The 23,769-nt window shown below is 41.1% G+C and overlaps 1 protein-coding gene across 1 annotated transcript in view; it reads left to right on the forward strand.

Annotated features, from left to right (window-relative positions):
• Positions 1-23,769, forward strand: part of Pld5 (phospholipase D family member 5) — a 295,636-nt gene that overhangs the window by 112,771 nt on the left and 159,096 nt on the right. Inside the window, exon 2 of the mRNA XM_035445305.1 lies at positions 23,386-23,522. Coding sequence (XP_035301196.1) covers positions 23,386-23,522 — 137 coding nt within the window. The remainder of the gene's footprint in view (positions 1-23,385; positions 23,523-23,769) is intronic.

A 23,769-nucleotide genomic window follows, 5' to 3' on the forward strand; every position in this document is an offset into this window, starting at 1 on the left:
TAGCATTGGTTGATCCTTTTAATTTTTAGAATGGTGCTGTTGGCATTTAAGGTGCTTGGGCACATATAATTATTTGTGCTTTATACAATGATTGCAATATAATTAGGATGACACCAGCTTAGTGGGTGCTTGTCTAGCTTTGTATTCAAGAAGATTTCTATAGTGGAGGAACACCAATTTTCAACCACACACAGATATAGTTAACTTTCACTTTTGAAGTATAATTGAAAATATTTACAGCTTTAGAACTATACAAACTTAGTGAACAGTAGTTATTATCAAAAGTAAACTATTATCTTATATACAAGTACATCTCATATATACAACAGCACAGTTATTTAGAGAAACAGATGCACAGAAACTTCTCAGTAGCAGGACTGCCCAACTAGTAAGATCCCTCTATCAGAATAGTTCCAAATGCAAACAGCAGAAATGCCAAGAGCTTTCTTGCATTTGACATATTTAAAGTCTAGTCTAGATGCAATATGTGTTATATAAAAGACAGTTCTTATTGGCTACTTTATGTGTATTAAATCTGTGTGCCCTTAATAGTACAGATTTTTCATAGCATTTACATAAAGCTTAGACACACCACATTTGAAGCTCTCCAATGCATATACATTTAGCATTACAGACATTCATGGGACACCAACTATAATATCCTAAAGTATGTTTACTTAACCAGTATTAAAAAGCAATCATAAAAGACTTTAAAACAGACTCCCACATTTAATGATTTAGTACATGGTTTCATTTAGCAATGAAAACCACTATATAGCAGAAAACAAAAGAAATGATCTTGATACACACTAAATATCTTTTCTCTCCATGTTTTATTTAAATTAGAAACAAGATTATTTTACATGTCAATCCCAGTTCCCTCTGCCTCCTCCTCCCCTGTCCCCCACCGACTAACACTCTACCTATCCCTTACCCGTTCTGCTCCCCAGGGAAGGTGAGGCCTTCCATAGGTGGGGTCTTCAGAGTCTGTCATATCCTTTGGGATAGGGCCTAGGACCACCCCCGTGTGTCTAGGCCCAGGGAGTATCCCTCTATGTGGAATGGGCTCCCAAAGTCCATTCTTATGCTAGGGTTAAGTACTGATCTACTTTGAAAGGCTCCATAGATTTCCGAGGTCTCCTCACTGACACCCACGTTCATGGGGTCTGGATCAGTCCCATGCTGATTTTCCAGCTATCAGTCTGGGAACCAAGAGTTCCCACTTGTTCAGGTCAGCTGTTTCTGTGGGGTTCACCAGCCTGGTCTGGACCCCTTTGCTCATCACTCCTCCCTCTCTGCAACTAGATTCCTGGTCAGTTTAGTGTTTAGCTGTGAGTGTCTGCTTCTACTTCCATCAGCTGCTGGATGAAGGCTCTAGGATGGCATATAAGTTAGTCATCAATCTCATTATCAGGGGAGGGCATTTAAGGTAGCCTCTTCTCTGTTGCTTAGATTGTTAGTTGATGCCATTGTTGTAGATCTCCAGACATTTTCCTAGTGCCAGATTTCTCTGTAAACCTATAATGGCTCCATTTATTATGGCATTTCTTATCTTGCTCTCCTCTATTCTTACCCCAACTCAAACTTCCTGCTCCCTCATGTCCATCTCACCCCTTCTCTTCTTTCCTTCTCATTCTCCTAGCTCCCTCTTCCCTCCCCTCATGCTCCCAATTTGCTCAGGAGATCTTGTCCCTTTCCCCTTCTCCAGGGACCATGTATGTCTCTCTTAAGGTCCTCCTTGTTGCCTAGCTTCTCTGGCGGTGTGGATTGTAGGATGGTAATCCTTTACTCTACATCTAAAATCTATATATGAGTGAGTACATACCCTGTTTGTCATTTTGTGACTGGGTTACCTCACTCAGGTTTCTTCTAGTTCCATCCATTTGCCTTCAAATTTCAAGATTCCATTGTTTCCCCCACCCCACCCCTGCTGAGTAGTACTCCATTGTGTAAATGTACCACATTTTCTCCATCCATTCTTCAGTTGAGGGGCATCTAGGCTGCTTCCAGTTTCTGGCTATTACAAATAATGCTGCTATGAACATCATTGAACAGATGTCCTTGTTGTATGAATGTGCTTCTTTTAGGTATATGCCTAAGAGTGGAATTGCTGGATCTTGTGGTAGACTCATTCCCATTTTCCTGATGAATCACCATACTGATTTCCAAAGTGGCTGTATGAGTTTGCACTCCCACCAGCAGTGGAGGAGTGTTCCCCTTTCTCCACATCCTCTCCAGGACAAACCGTCATTGGGATACACACAAAATATTAGTGTGTGCTCTTTAAACCCATTTTTGTAGGCGTTGCTAATGGCAGATCAGCATTTTCAGAAAGCCCTCTTGCTTTTTTCCCCTTAATTCTATTCATCATGTTTTTATTTATTTTACATACCAACCACAGTTTCTCCCCCCTCCTCTCCTCCAGCTCCTTCCCTGCACCTCCTCTCCACCCTCCCCCATCCACTCCTCCTATGTCTTCATTCAGATGAGGTAAGGCCTCCCATAGGTATCAACAAAGCATAAGCCCTCCTGGTTTAAACACACTCAGGTTCTAGCTCTCCATGGGTGCATTAAAATCTGGACCTTGGGAGCTGCTTCGAATAACCTTGATGTTTAACTGGTCAGTCACACACCAATACATTTTTGTTTCATCTTCCATAGACTTTTTGTGACATACTTTAACCATCTGCTTTTGCCCTTATCAATTTACATGTTGGAATAACAGTTCTGGAGCAAAAATCTTATATGACTACATAGCATTCAAAAGGATTTTTCTCTTTAACTATTTTTCATCTATTTTTTGACAACTATAAATTTTCATAGCTTTCTCCCACTCCAGGGGTTGTTTATGCCTTGAGCTTTGCCACAAAATTTCATAACTGAGCATCTGTAGTTCTCTGACCCCAGAATCTAAGAACTGTCTGTCCAGAAAGCAAGAGAGGCAAAGCCAGGAAAGCATCTTCTATTGTGTACACTTAAAAATTTTGTTTTCTTCTTAACAAAATGATGGTTTTCATTTTAATGATTTCTCAGCAAGTTGTATTTGAAGTATAGACAACGAGGACTCTATGTTTTAAAGACCTAGTGCTTATACATACAAATACAGGCAAGACATGCTAACATTCCTGGAACTTTTCTGTTTTCTCTTGCCAACATATACAACATTTCTTTAACAACTGTTTAAGTCCTGTGTACTAAGTGGAGTTTGGTATAATTTAACAGTTTTAATTTATAGGAACACTCATTTACCTATAAACTAACTTGATGCCATGGGAACACTATACAAATATAACCTGTGTGCATTTAGACATTTAATGTACACATACACAGCTGTACATGAAAACACACAAATGTATTTTACAGTTCAGAGTCATCATTTGACTGTTGTTTAGACTTCTGTCCTGATTATTTCCTCCACAGCACTGAGCAACCCTTAAAGACAATAGACACAGAACAAAACCTAAATGTCATAAAGAAAGGCCTAAGAGGCCAGTGAAAGCAGAGAATTCCAAAAGTGAGGCTTTCGTGTAGATCTAGTACCCTTGTTTTAAGAGTTAACAGGCAGATATGGTGGTATACACCTCTAAACCCAGCACTTGAGAGGTGGAGACAGGAGGGTTACAAGTCCAAGGTCCTCATTGCTACATAAGGATTTTTTTTCATTTGTTGGTATGTGGCATGTACACACCTGTGTTTGCATGTACTTGGGCCTGTGCATAAGAGCAGAGGCTAAGGGGCAGGTCTACTATCCTGCTCTATCATATCACACCCTAATCCCTAAAGACAGGCTCTCACTGAACTAGACTGGCAGCCAGGAAGCCCCCAGGAATCCTCTCTCCAGCCCCGACCCTGCACTGGGGTTGCAGGCATGTTCGCTGTCATACTGAACTTTCTGTATGGGTGCTGGACATTCAAATTCAGTAGTCTGTGCTTCCTGGACACAGGCTTCTCACCGCTCAGGCCACTTCTACTCCTACATAGGGATTCTGAGGCCAGTGTGAGCTACATGAGACCTTATCTCAAAACCAAAACCAAACAAGCAGAGATATACAGGCATGGGAGATACCCTTACAAATGGAAACTTCCCTTAGAAGCTTTAACAAGGAAGGTAGCAGAAGCAGCTGTGGTGACAACCAATGCCCACTTGACCTGAGGACACCTCCCTTCGGCTTCCTCTTCCCTGAACTGTCCGTCCAGGATGCAAGAAAGCGAACAATAGAGCATCTCCTGTTACATCCAGTACACACACATAAAAGTCCAGTGTGAACACAGGGAATCTAGCATTGCTTTTTATAGGTAATACTGACTCCATCCGAATAACCTTACAAGAATTTGTAATTAACATATTGTATATGACCAATTAGGTACTAAAATACTTAACCAAACACAGGCCATGTATGGTGGCACATGCCTTTAATTCCAGGGAGGCAAAGGCAGGTGGATCTCTGTGAGTTTGGGACCAGCCTGGTATACATAGTAAGTTCCAGAACAGCCAGGGCTAAGCAGAAAGACTCTGTCTCAAAATAAAACAACTAAACAAAAACTTTAGCCAAACACCATTGCATATAATCAAACATATGATACAGCCATCAGCAATGAACTAATGTTTGAATTACCTTAACATTGAGTAGTAACTTAATAACAATGGTAGAAATGGCCACTGTTACTTAACATTTATAGAAATATGTGTATTTTCTGCACTCTCACATGTAGCCGAGAAGCTATGCAAAACTGTCTTTGCATATATACCCAGTCTCCCAAGTTTTATTCTCTTAGTTCACAAGTCTACATTTTAAATGTGCCTAGTGTGAAGTCATCTCGAAACTTCTGAGATTTGGCAAAGTCACATTTTACAATTTGCCCCTCAGATGCAAAACATCTGTCATCTCCCTGCTTGGCAGTACTTAATAGTATATTCTGAGCAATAGTAAAAAAAACTTTCCAACCCCAAGTGCTATTGTTCTGAGAGTCTGGGCATCTTCCAGAATCTCATCATGAACAGGATGGTTCGTGACATTCAAATTTAGCCAACATCTTGACTGAAGGTATACCAATAGTAAACTGATAGTTTTAATATCCATTCTAGAAGCATTGTATTTGTTGTTTCATTGGAGAAAACTCGTTTATTTCTGAGAGTATTATAAAACGTTAAAATAGTATGCAGTAGAGCACATGTTAATGAAGCTTCAAGATAATATAGAATTCATCATGGTCTTGGCCATCTTTGCCTCATCATAAAACTATGATTTCATTGTAACTACAATCTCATCGTAGCTACCATATAGAGAATGACATCAATTGGATTCTAACTTGAAAGTGCATTGTTAGTAATAGGAAGTTTTGCATTTCATTAGATGCATTATCTTTTGATTGGTGTGTGTGTGTGTGTGTGTGTGTGCAATTAAAGAAAAAGAAGCCATGAACTTGAAAGAGAACAAGGGTGTGGATACATGGAAGTTTGGAGTGGCAAAAGAGAAAATGAGATCATTATATTTTAAACTAAAAAATTTTTAAAACTACTTTTTAAAAAAGTATGCTGGATAATTTTGTTAACATCCATTAATGTATTGGCACAGGCTTACTCTTGTAGTTTGTGGAAACTGATAGAACGTTGGGACTGTGAAAGTAATAAAAGCAGTGGTGAGGGGCCTAAGCAGCAGAAGGGAAGTATCAGTCTTTGAACATCGTCTTTTGCATAAACACATAGACAGCGGTAGAAAATGGGCGAGGACCTCCATCTTCTCCAAACAGAACTGTTGAAATGTCAGGAAAAGAAATAGCAGCACAAACATTTTGAAACATTAGCTCTGCTTCTCTGTTTGATCTCAGACACTGTGGAAACGCTTTGTAACAAGAGGAGGAAACAAAGGCGAAGTGAGCAGAGCTTTGCTGCAGCCCTGCTGTGATTGCCTAACTCAAGTATCCTTTTCCCAGAAGCCCTTGTGCTGGGGCTTCAAGAGAAGAGTCTGATGGCGTCATGTTTCTTGGGACACATTTCCCCTTATCTTCACACCTCATATCTTAGCAGTGCTGGCTGTGTCTCCACCTTGTAAAGAGTATATATACACAGTTTATTCATGTAACCCTTGGGTGAATGAGCAGAGATTGATTGAAAGGGAGCCCAAACCAGGTAGATGTAGAGAAGAGTCTGTGAAGGTGAAGGCTGGCCTCAAGTGTCTAAGGTGCCGTCCAGTGTGGTTCAGCACCAGAGGTGAGTGGGTTATTGTTGAGAACACAGTCGTCATGCACGTCCTCAGCCCTGAGCACAGGAGTGAATTGAATACTGAACATAGAGTACCATTGTCTGTCATAGTGTGTATATCGGTGTAAATCAGTTGACCCCAGGTCCCTCATAGTTGCCTTAGCCAATTCAGTCATCTGTCCCCTGGGCAGGAAGAGCAAGGAGCAAAATCTAAATTTAGTAAATTTGTGTCTCATAGACTGTGAAGAGATGGAAATGAGATGACAGGGAGCTAAGGTCTCAGAAGGGAACTTTGGGCTGCTTCAAAGGAGACCTGAGGTGAAAGACCAGACCTCAGGTTGCTGAGTTTCCCTTTGAACTGCTTTTATTGTGACGTAGCATGCATTCTTACATGTCTGTACAGCTCAGTGGCGTGGAATGTTACATTGTCAGCCATTATCACATTTTAGCCCATTCTATACCCACACCATACTCCAGCCCTGGTCACTGTTCTTTGTCTATATGAACTTGACTCTATTAAGTGTCTCATGTCAATAAAATTATTCAGCATTTACCCCTTCATGTGGGCAGTAGTCAGTTTAGCAAGATCTGTCTGTTGTACGTGTCAGAAGCTCCTTGTTAGGGATAAATAATATTCCCTTGACTATACACACCACATTCTGTATAACTGTTCACCTGCTGACTTGAATTGTTTCCACCTTTGGCAGTTACAAGCTGCTATAAACTTGGCATACAGATCCATGATAGAGACTCTGTTACCTGTTCTTTTGTCTGTACATTAGGCTTTACTTAGGCACAGTTTTCCTTTCCTGCGGCTTTAGTTACAAATAATCAATTGTGGTCTGAAAATATTAAATGGAAGATTCTAGAAATAAGTGGTTTGTAAGTGTGATGAGTGATCAGAAGGTCATTAGAATCTTAACATCCCTTCATAATGCCTGTCTTATTGAGCTCACCAAATTTTATCAAGACAGTATCATATCATCAAAAGATACAACAGCATGCATAGTACAAGATACTTGGATATTCCCCTTTCATAGTTTTTTTATATGACATTGTTATAATTGTTCAGTTATTAACTGCTAGCAATCTCTTACTTGCCTCATTTATAAATAAAACTTTATTACAGAATGTACATATAGGAAGAGAGTCGGTATAGTTTCAGTGTGGTACCATCTGTAGATCTGTAGCTTTATGTATCTACTAGGTCTGGGAGCAAAAACATTGTAAACAAAGAAAGAGGATCTGGAAAAGTGAGAAGAGGGAATGACAGGTAAACAGAATGTCACCTCAGAGCCAAATATAAAGGGATAGTGAGTGGTGTTTGTTGGTACTGTGTGAGAAACATGAACTCCATGGGAGAACACAAGGCAACTGGTAAAGACCAGAGAGGTAGAGAAAGTATCACTCTTAGAAAAGAAAGAACATGTAAGCCATGCTTTCTCTTTGCCTCTCTCTTGGTCCAGGGTGGGCTAATAATTTATTCTGTGGTTCAGGAGTTTGTAAGGTATTTGCGCTGCTTTTGAAGAAGTGATAAATATTTATGCCACACTAGGGAGGCATGGAAGAATGAAGAACAAGGCTGTCAATAGCTAAGCCAAAGATTCATAAACAGCCTGACAGCTGCTCAGACCGGCGTGAGTGACAGCCACCCTCCCAGTAGAAAGTGATAGCTGTACGAAGACCAGTGAAGGAAGCTTGGTGGCTCAGGTTGTGCTCAGATTTCCTGGCACTCTGTCTGGCTCCCTGCCATGTGCCAATGGATTGCCCTGCTGTGGGTGGAAACAGCTGAGCTGTGTGCAAAGCTTGTGATGGGATTCTTTCCCCCCGAGTCTTTGAGCACGGAGGCTGATGAATTAATGGTGAAGGGGCGGATAGTGTTGGCTTCCACAGGAGCAGCAGGCTGTGTTTCATTCCTATGGTGAAGTCAATTATACAGGATTCTCTGCATCTGGCACAGTAGCTGAACTATTTAGCCCCCCACCTTTCCTCCTAGCTTAGTGACCTCATCGGTCTATGCTCCACAAATGCCATTCTTTACCTAGTGCCCAAGGATGCTCCAGTTGGGTGTCTGCAGACATCATGTGGTGAGAGCAACAGGACTCCGTGTCCTGTGGGGAAAGCCCTGGTCAGATGGAGTTGTAGATGGGAGCAAAAGCCGGCACCATAGAACGAAGAGGATTATGGGGCAGCACAGAGAGATTTGAGAGGGGACAGAGCAGTGGTTGATGTGGGAACAGGAAGACAGGAAAGACACGAGTCATGAAAGAGAATATAATGATTTTATTTTTCTAGTTTCAATTCCATCCTAGTTTTTTTATATTATCATCGTTTTGTGATAGATTTCTTTGTGATTTTTCACTTTCTGGATATTAAAGTAGGAAGAAACTTTTTTGCATCCAAAAGACTCTAACATGAGTTACCCCCTAATGTAGTAGTTGTGAACATTGAGCTCACTATTTGTTATTGTTGCTTATTTACCTTTGTCTTTCCTTGTGGATGTGGGTGTGTGTCTGTGTGGATACATATGCACACATGTGTGGATGCCCACAGAAGGCAGGCTAGGGCTTCAGTTCACCCGAGGCTGGAGTTACAGGTGGTTGGGAGCTGAATGATGTGAAGCTGGGATCTGAACTGCAGCCCTTGGCAAGAACAGCAAATGCTCTTAACCACTGCATGATTGCTCCAGCACCCGGGCTTCCTTTTTAATTTCATTGACCATCATGGTAAAATGAGTTAGACATGACTGGTCACTGAATACAGCTGTCACATTGCACCACTTAGAAAAGTGATTCTACAGTCTACCACAAGATCCAGCAATTCCACTCTTAGGCATATACCCAAAAGAAGCACATTCATACAACAAGGACATCTGTTCAACGATGTTCATAGCAGCACTATTTTTAATAGCCAGAACCTGGAAGCAGCCTAGATGCCCCTCAACTGAAGAATGGATAGAGAAAATGTGGTACATTTACACAATGTAGTACTACAAAAAAAAAGAAAAAGAAAAAAAACAATGGAATCTTGAAATTTGCAGGCAAATGGATGGAACTAGAAGAAACCATTCTGAGTGAGGTAACCCAATCACAGAAAGACAAACATGGTATATACTCACTCACATGCAGATTTTAGACACAGAGTAAAGGGTTACCATCCTACAATCCACACTGCCAGAGAAGCTAGTAAACAAGGAGGACCCTAAGAGAGACATACATGGTCCCCTGGAGAAGGGGAAAGGGTCAAGATCTCCTGAGCAAATTGGGAGCACGGGAAGAAGGGGGAGGGAGCTAGGAGAATGAGAAGAGGAGAAGAGGAGGGGTGTAGGGGAAGCTGTAGCCACGCCTTCTTAGGGGCTGGCTACAAGAGTACCTGAGGGCTTGTGAGGGCGTGGTCAGAGTGAGTAGGGGGACTGCGTTTTCGGTTTCGGTTTCTCTTTGCTTCTTGCTGTACAGACTACCACCGGCTGGCTGGTTCGCTCTGTAAGTAAGGCTTTTCCCTATTAAATACCCTTATATTTCTACCTGACTCCGTACTGGTAATTTCTTACTATAGAGGGGTGAGGAAGACATGAGCGAGCAGAAAGGTTGAGTCGGGGCAAGAATTGGAGAAAACAAGAATGGAGATACCATAATAAAGGGAGACATTTAGGGTTACAGAGAAATCAGGCACTAGGGAAATGTCTGGAGATCTACAAAGATGACACCAGTTAACAATCTAAACAACAAAGGAGAGGCTACCTTAAATGCCTTCCCCTGATAATGAGATTGATGACTGATTTATATGCCACCCGATAGCCCTCATCCAGCAGCTGGTGGAAGTAGAAGCAGACACCCACAACTAATCACTGAACTGAGCTGGAATCCAGATGCAGAGAAGGATGAGTGAAGAGCAAAGGGGTCCAGATCAGGCTGGTGAAACCCACAGAAACAGCTGACCTGAACATTGGGGAACTCTTGCTCCCCAGACTGATAGCTGGAATACCAGCATGGGACTGATCCAGACCCCAGGAACATGGGTTTCAGTGAGGAAACCTCAGAAATCTGCAGGACCTCCTATAGTAGTTCAGTACTTATCCCTAGCATAGGTGTGGACTTTGAGAGCCCATTCCATATAGAGGGATACTCCCTGAGTCAAAGCACATGGAGGTGGGCCTAGGCCCTATCCCAAAGGACATGATAGACTCTGATGACACCCTATGGAAGGCCTCACCCTCCTGGGAGAGCAGAAAGGATATGTGATAGGTAGGGTTTTAGTTGGTGGTGGGTTGTAGGGGAGGAGGGGAGAGAGAGGGAACTTTGATTGACATGTAAAACAATCTTTTCTAATTCAAAGAAAAAAAGGAAAGTGATTCTCTTAAAAGAATTTTGGGGGTTGCATTGATTTATTGTGTAATTTCATAAATTAAATATCACATATCTTGGTATGAGCTATCAAAAGTCCATCAACCAACACTGGGGTGAAACCATTCTTTAGAAAGTATTATTGTTTTACAAATCATTAAAGTGTTAAAATCTATTTAAGGTTGCATGAGAGTTCATAATAGCTTATATACAGACAAGGGGTAGTAATGAAAATTATGAGGACACCTTCATTAAGTTTTATATTACATCTTAGAGAACTGTACTCTACTTCCCATAATACAATTATTTTTTAACTTTTCTTTATTCTTTGCATCTTTCACCCCATGACTCTGAACCCCACCCTTCCCCCCAGAATGAAAAAAATAAATAAAATTTAAGGAGGAAATGGAAACTACAGTGTGACACAGTAAGTCATGCAGTAAACCCCTTTATCCATACATTTTTATATCCAGATGTTCATGGTAAAGTCATTGTTTTGGTTCTAGGCTCCTGGTCTCAGCTACACTGTAGTTACTGGGCTCTCACTGGGACTCTTCCTGGACATCCCATCATTGTTGCCCTAAGTCATGGGGTTCCTGCAGCCCTTAGGTCTACATGACTGACCACCCCTCCCCACATGTTCCAGCAGATCACAAATGGGAAGGATGTTGGGGTGGGCCAAAACATAACCCTGGTTCTGGACTGGGGTAGTTTCTGGGTTTGTCAACCTGCCAGCTCTCCCCTGTCTTCACCACCAGGGTGAGCTCTCCTGCTTTGCCCTGGCTAGTTCATCCCTTGCAGCAATGAGCAAGTTGGGGGCCAGCCAGTCCTCCCACACCTATGCTTTCAGGGCCAGTTATACTGTGTTGCTCAGGTTGAGTTACAGGGGCCACTCTCCAGAGTGCTGATAGGAGCCGGGACAGCTCTGTGTCTCCTATGACCTCAGGGACAGCTCTTCTACATGTCTTGGGCATTAATGCGGGGAGGGGGCATTACTCCCCCCCCAATGCTGCCACATGACAGATGAGCAATGGGGACAGCTCTCCCATGCTCACAACTTCAGGACTGGCTCACCCACACCTCTGTCAATAGGTTCAGCTCTACTGTGCTGCCCCTGAGAGGTGCAGGCTCTACTTCCCCATCTGTCGTAGGCCATGATGGGCAAGGGATAAGGGAAGGAAGGCTTTTATAGCCTGAAATATTCCTTCTTCCTCCCCCTTCTGTTCAAAGCATCCTATTATAGCATTATTTAGTATATAAGTAATACAGAGTGTGCTTTTCTTAAGAAATAAAAGGAGTTCTCAAAAGAGAGAAGGAGGGGTGGGGAGGAGAGATCTCAAGGGGAATGAAGCTAAGGAGAAGCCTTTTGAGAAGGGACCTGCCCCTGTGAAGGCAGGCCTGTGAAGTTCTTTCCTCATCATGGTTTACTTTTCTTATGGCTGTGACAAAATGTCTGACAAAAGCAACTCAAGGTGGGGAAGACTTTATTTTAACTTACAGTTTTCAGGAATACATTCCATAGAGCCACGTGGAGGAAGGAAGGAGAAGGGAGGCACAGAAGCTAGTCACAAGGCATCTGCCCTCAGAGAGCAGGGAGACGGATGCTCGCATTCATGCTTTCTCTTTTGGACCTTTATAATCAACCCTGCACCCCAGCCCATGAGATGGCGCCACCCATATTCAGGCCAGGCCTTCCCTCCTCAGTTAAACCTCTCTGGAAGCTTCTCACACAGACACACTCTGATGTGTCTCCTAGGCAGTTCCAAGTCCAGTCAGGTTGACAGTGAAGGTGACCCATTACACCCTGGCAATAGAACTTTCTAGAAATCAGCAGTAAGTAGTAGGGTGGGTGTTTAGCAGTGTCCAATCAGAGGATGCTGTGGTTTCTCAGAAGAGGAGTATTAAAGGTGAGGTCTCTATGGTGGTACAGTACCACTTTCCCTCTCATCCCCTCTTTAAACTTGACATGCACTGTCCTGAAGATTTCTGTACTGTGTGCATGTATTTTCTTTTTGAAAACGTAGAGGAAACTGAACACTGGGGGACACCTAAGATGAAGTTTGCTTTTTGATTTCTTTGCTGTTACACCCAAAACAACTTTGCTTTTAAATTAGCATAAAGGTTATCAAGTTTTCTTTTTGTCAACAGTGTTTCTTTCCTACCGATTGGATGAACTATTAATCTCTGATGCCACTGGAAAACAAACCTGTTTGTTAGAAAAGGAACCTGAAACCACTGTGATCAGCTAACTTCAGAATAAGGCCCCCATCAAAGCTGAAAGAACTCTGCCTTAGTTTGATGTAATAAAATGTTCAAAGCTTTTTCCAGCTGGTCAAAGGCGGAGTGTGGGATTCAGGTTGCCCAAACAGCTATCACTTTATCAAAAACCAGCCAGCAATTTCTTGTCATTTTCTGTTCACTTTTATCTGTAATGAAGGAGGGGTACTGACACATGAAAGTATAGCATCTTAGCTATTGAGTAATAGCTGTGTTGCCTTGACAGGCACAGTGCTCTTATTCATACACTGATATTCACAATCACTCCACCTGCTTTGTGGGTCCAGGGAGAATCCTTTGTTGTGTATGTAGGAATTGCTTGAATTAGAGAGGATTCAGCTCTTTGGTGAAGTAGATCACTTATCCTTGCCCAACCCTGGCTCAGTCCTTAAGACATTAGAATGATGTGTTCATCTTTACACACACACACACACACACACACACACAGAGAGAGGAGAGAGAGAGAGAGAGAGAGAGAGAGAGAGAGAGAGAGAGAGGTGCAAAATTCAATTGTGAGATCCTTATAGTCAGAGTTTCTTAATAATGGAGCCATGACTGTGAATTAGCTGTGCATGTATAAAATGCACTCACTCCCTTTGTAAAACAAGGAAGAAAATAAACACTAGGGATACAAAGGATACATTTTGCTCTTTGCAACATTCTCTATCCATTTATAAACATATGTGTGTTAGATACTTGATAGGTATTTTTTAAGTGAATGAAGCACGTTTTTCTTCTCTTTTCCCATGCCACCAATGGCTGCAAGCTGAAACAATGACAAGGCTTCTTTACTCCACAGGATCCTCCCCACCGGAGAGTATCAGCAACACTTGCTGTACAGGCTGACTGCCATATTGGTCTTTTGTAAAAGCTAGAGTCCTTTGTTACTTGGCAGGGGTGTTGTTAAATTAGTTAAATACAGAGGCAGGCAGAGAAACAACTGGGAACCAACATCTTACTCCCAGTGGTTTCTTTATCAAGTAAAATATGGGGTGGAGGGTTGAACAAGATGATCTCTAGATGTTCCAGTTGTTCAAAAGGTCTCTGACTCTCCAGTTGCCCTTATAATCTGTGAAAAATGGGTTAGGGTGCATCTTCCACTTTGAATAAATGTAGAGGCCATGGCTGATTATGCTCAGCAGTAAATTAAGATGGGAGTGTAGCTCAGTGGTAGAGCACTTCCTTAGTGCACAACAAGCCCTGAGTTCTATCCCCAGTACTGCAAAGTCAGTTAATCAATCAACCAGTCAATACCAATCAATCAATCGACCAATCAGTCAATCAAAAAAGATTGTGTTGTGGACACATAGTTTGTCCTGGGGCAGGTGTAGTCCAGTGGACAGTTAGCTCCCCTCCTTCTTGCTATGAGAGACAATTTAGATTCAGACTATTTAGATTCCAAATAGTGGAGAAAAATACAAAGTAAACCTTGTGCACCATAAACAGTATGTCTCAGTTTCCCTCACAAGCCTCTCTCTTCCCCATAGATATATGCTGAAAATGTCTAATGTGATTCTTTCTCCTTTTATTCATAAGCACATATGCACATATTAGTGGCTAAACAAACCCCATAGAATCGCTGCATAAAATCTTCTGTTCTCAGGTACATTGCCTTCCCAAATTACTTTTTTAACAAAAACACTGCTGTGGACATCCTTATGATTGTACCCTTGTGCACGTTTGCAACCCTTTGTGAAATAAGTCTTGAAATGGGAATGTAAGAGTCAAGGATATTTGTTGACTGTGTCCTTTGCCTTACAAAAGCTTCTCAGTTTCAGGAGGTCCCATTTATTAATTGTCAATCTCAGTGTCTGTGTTCAGGAAGCAGTCTCCTGTACCAATTTGTTCGAAGGTGCCACCTACTTTCTCTTCTAAGAGGTTCAGTGTGGCTGGATTTATGTTGAGGTCTTTGATCCATTTGAGCTTAAGTTTTGTGCATGGCGATATATATGGATCTATCTTCATTCTTGTACACGCCAGCATCCAGTTATGCCAGCACCATTTGTTGAGGATGCTTTCTTTTTATTGTATAATTTTACCTTCTTTGTCAAAAATCAGATGTTTGTAGGTGTGTGGGTTAATATCAGGGTTTTCAACTCTATTCCATTGGTCTACTTATCAATTTTTGTGCCAGTACCAAGCTGTTTTCAGGACTATAGCTTTATAATAGAGCTTGAAGTCAGGGATGGTGATGCCTCCGGAAGTTCCTTTATTGTACAGGGTTGTTTTGGCTATTCTGGGTCTTTTGTTTTTCCATATAAGGTTGAGAATTGTTCTTTCAAGGTCTGTGAAGAATTGTATTGGGATTTTGATGGGGATTGCATTGAATCTGTAGATTGCTTTTGGCAAGATTGCCATTTTTACTATGTTGATCCTACCTATCCAAGAGCATGGGCGATCCTTCCATTTTCTAGTATCTTCTTTAATTTTTTTCTTTAAAGACGCAAAGTTCTTACAATAGAGGTCTTTCACTTGTTTGGTTAGAGTTACCCCAAGGTATTTTATGTTGTTTGTGGCAACTATAAAGGGTGATGTTTCTCTGATTTCTTTCTCATTGTGTTTATCATCTGTATAAAGTAGGGTTACTGATTTTTTTGAGTTAATCTTTTATCCTGCCACTTTGCTGAAGGTGTTTATCAGCTGTAGGGGTTCTCTGGTAGAGTTTTTCAGGTCACTTATATAAACTATCATATCATCTGCAAATAGTGAAAGTATGACTTTCCCACAGACTGGGAAAAGATCTTCACCAACCCCACATCTGACAGAGGGCTGATTTCCAAAATATACAAAGAACTCAAGAAGCTAGTCACCAAAACGTGAAATAAACCAATTAAAAAGTGGGGTACAGAATTAAATAGAGAATTCTCAATGGAGGAATCTAAAATGGCTGAAAGACATATAAGAAAGTGCTCAACATCCTTAGCCATCAGGGAAATGCAAATCAAAACAACTGTGAGATACCATCTTATTCCTGTCAGAATGGCTAAAATCAAAAATACCAATGACAGCTTATGCTGTAGAGAGTGTGGAGAAAGGGAAACACCCTCCACTGCTGATGGGAGTGCCAACTCATACAGCCACTTTGGAAATAAGCATGGAGATCCTCAGGAAAATGGGAATCAGTCTACCACAAGATCCAGCAATTTCACTCTTAGGCATATACCCAAAGGATGCACATTCATACAACCAGGACATCTGTTCAACTATGTTCATAGCAGCATTATTTGTAATAGCCAGAAACTGGAAGCAACCTAGATGCCCTTCAACTGAAGAATGGATAGAGAAAATGTGGTACATTTACACAATGGAGTGCTACTGAGGGGGGCAATGGAATCTTGAAATTTGAAGGCAAATGGATGGAACTAGAAGAAACCTTCCTGAGTGAGGTAACCCAGTCACAAAAAGACAAACATGGTATGTATTCACTCATATATAGATTTTAGACATAGAGCAAAGGATTACCATCCTACAATCCACACCTCCAGAGATGCTAGGAAACAAGGTAGACCCTAAGAGAGACATACATGGTCCCCCAGAGAAAGGGAAAGAGACAGGATCTCCTGAGCTAATTGGGACCATGGGGAGAGGGGAGGGGGGGAGAAGAGGAGGGGAGAGGAAGACATGAGAGAGCTGGAAGATTGAGTCAGGGGAAGAATAGAGGAGAGCAAGAAAAGAGATTCCATAATAGAGGGAGCCATTATAGGTTTAAAGAGAATTCTGGCACTAGGGAAATGTCCAGAGATCTACAAGTTTGACCCCCTACTAACAATATAAGCAATAGCCCAGAGGCTACCTTAAATGCCCTTCTACAATAATGAGATTGATGACTACCTTATATGCCATCCTAGAGCCTTCATCCAGTAGCTGATAGAATCAGAAGCAGACACCCACAGCTAAACACTGAACTGAACTCTGGAATCCAGTTGCAGAGAGGGAGGAATGATGAACCAACGGGTCAAGACTAGGCTGGAGAGACCCACAGAAACAGCTGATCTCCAACAAGGGGAAGCTCAAGGACCCCAGACTGAGAGCTGGGAAATCAGCATAGGACCAACCCAAACCCCCTGAACAAGGATGTGAGTTTGGAGGTCTGGGCAATCCATGGGGCCTCTGGTAGTGGGTCAGTATTTATCCCTAGTACACGAATGGACTTTGGGATCCCATTCCACATAGAGGGATACTCCCTTAGCCTAGACGCATGGGGGAGGGTCTAGGCCCTGCTCCAAATGATATGACAGACTTTGAAGATTCCCCATGGAAGGCCTCCCCTCTCTGGGGAGCAGAAAGGAGATGGGATGGAGGGGCAGGGGAAGAGGGGAGGGAGAGGGAACTGAGATTGACATGTAAAAGAAGCTTTCTGTTTCAATAAAATATATAATATGTATAAAAGAGTCAAGGATATTGCATACTGTCAATTGTCATAAAAGTAAATTCTGCCAGGTTACCTTTTTAACCAATGTTCATCACCCTGGTCCCCATCAACTCTTTATCAATCTCTTGAACTGTTGTGGAACTCATGTACCCACCCCCAAAAAAGTACTTATTTGGAAGAAATCCGTTTCACCTATTGAAGTTTTTCTTCCTCTATTTCTTTGTGATTTAGAGCCCTACACTCTCAGTGTTTGCTGTGAGGAGAAACTACTTGACAGGTACTGACTCCTGGATTTAATCTCTGCTTCCCTGAGTTTCTCCCACACATTGAGACTATTTCGAGATTAAGTGAAGAACATTACATTAGGGAAAAAAAGGGTTATAGTGATTCATGAGTCAGGTGTCCTCCGAGCACAGGTGCCTGACTTCCAGGCCTGCCTTGGCTTGCTTTGATTTAGAACAGTATCTATTATCCCCACTACCTTGCCTGTTCTGGATTTAATGAACTCTCTTCCTTTCTATATTGTTAAGGCTTATGTAAAATTCAAAGCCTGTGCTTCTAATGCTGTGAGTATTTCAGTGACGGACTCCCCCATGTTTTTGATTCAGTTCAAAATTCTGATTCTTTTCTTAAGTCCTTTTTTTTTAACCAAAGGGTTTATGCAAATTAGTTTTAAATTCCAAATATTTGAGGATTTTTTTCACAGACTTTTCTTTTATTGTTTCATATTTGATTTTATTTTAGTCAGAGAATACATGAGTCAATGTGAGACAGTTGTATGACAAGAGTCACTGTCACTTCCCTGAGACTTATTTAAAATTCAGAATATTGTCTTTGGGGTGAATGTTCTATGTGATCAAATAAAGGCTGACTTCTCCTAAGTCTTTGAGAGGACACTCCGTAAGTCTTAATGTCAGTGAAATTAGCTGTCAGTGTCTTCAGATTTTCTGCATGCATGCTGATTTCTCACAAAATAGTTCTCTGTTCATTAATGAGAAAAGGGTTTGTTTGTTTCTTAAATCACTGAATAGATGAGATTTTTAATTTCTCATTCTGTTTGATTCATTTTTGTTTTATACATTTAAGATTGCTCATTAGTTGTATATATGTCTAGTATTAGTCCTTGTTTAATCTGGTTATGATTAGGTGATTATTCTTAAATTTTTCTCACATTTTGACAAATGTTGGCCCTTACAGTTTGGAAATATTTTTTGCCCTTCATGTACAGAGGCTGCAAGAACATGTATAGTAGGCTTCATGAATGGATACTGATAAGATTTTTTTCTATTATATGCTCTATGTTTTCATAGAGATGACTAATTTGTTTCTTATATTATAGTTAATCTACTAATTCCCTTCAGTGAATTTCTTGTGTCTAGAAATCAGATGTATTATTTTTATATTTTATTTTTCTTACTTTTTCATAATTATCTTTTATAACTTATGGAGAATATCTGCAATAGTCATTTTAATACCTGCATATAATGCAGTGACATATATCATTTCAGAATTGAGTTCAGCTGATTACTGTCCTCATGATAGCTCATGAGTTTTCCCAATGCTTGGCAGTGCTTGTGGTTTCATCCTGGAAGCCAAACACTGTGGACTTTATTTTGCTGTGTGCTGAATGGTAGAGTGCTTTAACAATATCCTTGAGTTTTAGTCTTGCATGTAGTTACTTTTCAATAGTTTGGGGGTTTGAGACTTTCTTCTTTTTATTATTACACTTATTTATTTATGTAGGTGCATGGGTGTGCATGCCATGGTGAGCATGTGGACATCAGAGAGACAGTTCATGGGAGCTGAGTCTCTCCTTCCGTCTTGAGGGTTCTAGGGCTTGGTGCCATATATTAAATGACCCCCTCCCTAACCTGGGCATTAAGGAGTCTAGCTCTCTTTGGTCCTATGAGGGGTCAAAGTTTATTCTACTGGTTCTTTTCAAGTGGCATCTCCTACAGATGTGCTGATCCAACCTCAGCTCAAAACTCAAGGAGACTTTCTGAAGTTCTTCAAAACTTCCTCTCTCCTGCCAGCTCTAGCTGCTTTGGTCTTTCTGAACTCCCAGATTTCTCCCCTCGGCTTAGATTGGTGGGCTATCCCTGTTTCCCCTTTGCTCTGAGGTTAACTGGGCTCGTTCAGTGTTCATCAGGTTTGTAGCAGGATCCTTGCTAGATTGCTGCCTACATTATATATGGCTAGTTCCGCCTTGGGAGAAAGTTAGCATACCTCATGGAAGGGCTGCAGGGGATAGGAGTATTGTACTGAGGACCTGAGAGAATATGAGGGTGAAGTGGCATCCCCAGAAAAGATTCCCCAAAGCCCTTTGCAGTATGAGGTCTAGATGTTTATTCGCTTCTACAATGAAGTCATTATTCTGCAACTTGGTAAGTCACCAGAAGAAATGGCTCTGGATCTTCCAGGTGGTATGTTTTCTGGGAACATGACTAAGAACTCAATGTATAATATGACCTGAGTTACAGGAATATCATTTAGACCCAGATACACCATGATTTCACAGCACAGAGCCAAATGTCCAACCTCGGTTTCTACACTGATGGACCACTTTGAAGATCTGTTGGCCACAACTAATAACAATAAGAAAATAACCAGATTTTATGTGAAGTAGAAAATGAGGAAATCAAATTGAAAAGCATAAAGAAAAATACTTGAATCTATAAAACATATCTGAATACTTGGATCTAGAGACCCCAATTAAAGACACAGACTATTTCCAACTTGTTGGATCGCCTGTGTTGTTGGATCACTCAAATATCTTTGAATGTTTATTGGGACATCTCTCTTTGGAAAATAATTTTTCTATAACCACCAGCTTTGCAGGGATACGAAAGAGTTAGACACATTAAAACGTGTTGCATTCTTAAGACTTTACCATGTTTTTTAAAATGTGTCATTTGCTTTTAAAAGAACTTGTAACACTACATAGACTGAGCAGGTTATATTTAGGAACATATGTATATACATATACATATATGCATGTAGTAACAATTAATGAAAGAAGAGGCCATGAATTTGAAGGAGAGTAGAGAGGGGTATATGGGAAAATTTGGAGGGAGAGAAGGGAAAGGAGAAATATTATAATTATATTATAAACTCAAAAATATAAAAGAACTTGTACATAAATGAAAGACAATATGAATTTTTAAATTTAACTTTAAGCTCATGGGTGCAAATTTCTCAGCACTTGTTAACTAATATAGAAGCCTGATTAGAAACACATAGTATTCCTAAATCTCAAGCATAATACCCCATCTCTAGTCAGAAGTCTTATATATCTATTTCTCAGTTGAGGTAAAGGGCATCTAGTAAAAACATCACATTCAAATACTTTGAGTGTTAGCATAATTGTTTGTATTTCTTGTCCAAGAAAGCAATCCATCTCCGTTTGTAGAACACTGACTACTTAGTTCAAGTTTCGTTTTCTTTTCAAATGTTGAGTTCACCAATGAAGCTTGGATTATATGCATGTTTTTTGGTTCTCCTTAAAACTTTATTTCCTTTGACTCAATTAAATAAAAACATAAAAGTATGGCACATACCAGTTTCTGGAATAATCTATTCTGGAGTTAAAATGAATAATTCTCTTTATAACCTGAAGTTTGGCCTCATGAGACTTTTTACACCATTATTTGAACAAAATCTTTCACTGATATAGAAATTACATGAACTAAAGAAGGCCTTAGTGAGACCTGATGTTGTTAGAGTACAGTGTTCCAAGGACACACTTTAAAATGAGGACCAGAGTCAGATTTCTCTTCTTTCACAAATTAAAGTGAAAATACCAGTTAAACTGCTCCCCCAGAATTTAATAACATAGCATTAAATTAATAGACGTTAATGGAAGTGTGAAAGGTTATTACATCAAAGAATGTCCAATAACAAACAAATTAGGCAGGGTTTTAATTTACCACTTTGCCATGACTTTGAGAACAAAGAGAAACAAATCAATATTGTTGCAGTTTGAGTATTTAGCATTCACTAGAACTCATTTGCCAAGCTCCCAGTCTGTACCTGTTATGGTGTGTTAAAGATGCTGGTGTCTACAGGCTTATTTTTTACATAATGTTTAAATTTTATTGCCCAGGTTTAGCTCCACATCCCTGAGACTTTTAATGAATGAATAACTTCACATTATTTTAGATGCCTTGGTTTTTTGTTGCTTATTTCTGTGCACAACTTATAGCAAAATGTATGAAATGAAACCCAGCACATGAGAGGATTATGCATTTGAAGTCAATCTAGGATCATGAATTGGAGGCCAGATTGGGTATCAGTGAGACCCTGTCCTAGAAGCCAAAACAACTACCACCAGCAACCTTTAATGGACCAGAGTTCCAGAGTAGTCATGTTTCTAACTACTGCTATTGATCTCTTACTGTGTCTAGTTTAAAAATAAAACTTACCATAGGTGTGTGTCTAGCCAAAAACATTGTGTTCAGTCTTTACTGTCCATGACTTGGGTACCAATAACAATCCTAGAGTCTATCCTTCCAGCACAAAGGACCTCTGTGGGTTCAGTACAGACTGTGGGACCAACAGCGTCAGCATCTCTTGGGAACTTACTACAAATGCACATCCTTGAGGGTCCACCCTGGACCAGCTAAATCAGAAACATTGCAAGGAGGCCCAGGTGTATCTACTATAATAAGACCTTAGGGCAATTTAAATACATGTTGAAGTTTAGAAATGTCCATTTAAGATTTTGAATTCTGAGGCTGGACTAGAATAACTTCTAGAAAATTGTATTTCAGAGGCTAAGACAGGATGATGACAACTTCAAGGCCTACTCATGATGCAGAGAGAATTCAAGGCAGCCTTGACTGAAACCCAGTTCCAAAGTAAAAATATAAAAGGAACCGGGTATGTTGCTCAGTGGCAGGGCACCCGCCTAGTATGTGCAAGATCCTGGCTTCAATCCCCAGAACCATGAAAAAAGCAGGGAATGGTGGTACACTCCTTTAATCCCAGCACTTGGGAGTCAGAGGTAGGTAGGTCTCTGTGAGTTTGAAGCTAGCCTGTTCTACAAAGTGAGTTCTGTATAGTCAGAGCTACATAGTAAGACCGTATCCAAAAAAAAAGAGAGAAAGAGGGAAAAGAAAAATAACCCAGTGTCTTTTCTTGTGCTGCTTTTCATTCTTTCTCTGTCTCCTTCCATAATCGATATATAAATAAACCAAAAACAACATTCTGATGCTTTTGGTTTCTTCACATGTTTATCTTGTTTCCCTAGTATATTGGGGGCAGCCGCAGAGCTGGGTCTCAACAGAGACCAGTGTTCATTGAGTGCATCACCTAGTTCTGGCGCAGGCCGTCTACAGAAAACATGTCATTTCACTTACTTTAATTCTTCATTGCAGCCTTCAAAATCAGCTGGTTTTGGTATCCCCGTTTTACAAGCAGGAAAGATGAAACAAAGACAAAAGGGCACCAACCATTCCTGGCTGAGCCTTCTTGCTGCATCCTGCCAGAGGCAAAGGTTCTGTCTGGGACTTTTAAGGTCACTTCTCACAACCTAATTGTCTTCTAAAAAACTCTGTTCCCAAAAGCCATCATTGGGGTGGGAGTAAGGTGGGGTGAACTTGAGAGTTGGGCACGACCATTCAGATGGCTGCAGAGGGAAAGCAGGCAAAAACTACTCATCCATGTGCTCACAGCTCTCAACCAGTTACCACCTTCTACTCCCTTTAGCCATAGAGATAGGGGCACCTGTAATTACATCAGTTGGACCAGAAGATGGGGACAGCTAGTGGCTTTGACAGTCAGGATTTCAGTTTCTAATTGAATATCAAGTGTGTGAATGTTATTTGTGGCAATGAGTGAAGAAGAAAAGTTGTGTCCATTGCATAGCCCGCCATGCCGGCATCTGTGTTTCTAGGTCTTGTAGCCATCACGAGCGTTTGTACATTGTGGTTGGAAAGGAGGATAGGTTGGTTCTAGAGCCTGGGTACCACTGTGAGTTGTTTAGCGTGCCATAATATAATCTGCTTGGGGTTGAAAGCTGTGTTGAGGGATAACCATCAAAACCTTGGGTGTTTTCTCCCAGAAAGCGACCCTTTTCGAGCAACCATGTGTTAAGGATTCCCAGAGGGCACACACAGTTGTTTTGAAGTCTCGGGGCTTTGCATGCACCCATGCCCTCTGCCCTGATGGTTCTTTCCCCTCTCACTTTCCAGTCACAGCAGAAGTGCATTGTGATCTTCGCCCTGGTCTGCTGCTTTGCCGTTCTGGTCGCGCTGATATTCTCAGCTGTGGACATCATGGGAGAAGATGAGGACGGACTCTCAGAGAAAAATTGCCAAAATAAATGTCGGTAAGAGGTAACAACCAAAAATTCTCTTTTAGGGGGTGGGTGAGAACGTCAGGGAGGGGCCTGGGTGGGGACAAGAGAAATGTCTGCTGGGATCTGTTTTCATGGAGATTTAGCAGAGGCCTCCTTCCCTCCGCAGAAATGCCTGCATGTGATAGGTCGGGCACTAAGCAAGATCAATGATTTCATCCACTTGACAACCTGGCCCTAGTCTATACAGAGGTGGTTGACTAAAGAAAGTATCTGACAG

The sequence above is a fragment of the Cricetulus griseus genome, chromosome 5, assembly GCF_003668045.3.
Source record: "Cricetulus griseus strain 17A/GY chromosome 5, alternate assembly CriGri-PICRH-1.0, whole genome shotgun sequence".
Lineage (NCBI taxonomy): Eukaryota > Metazoa > Chordata > Mammalia > Rodentia > Cricetidae > Cricetulus > Cricetulus griseus.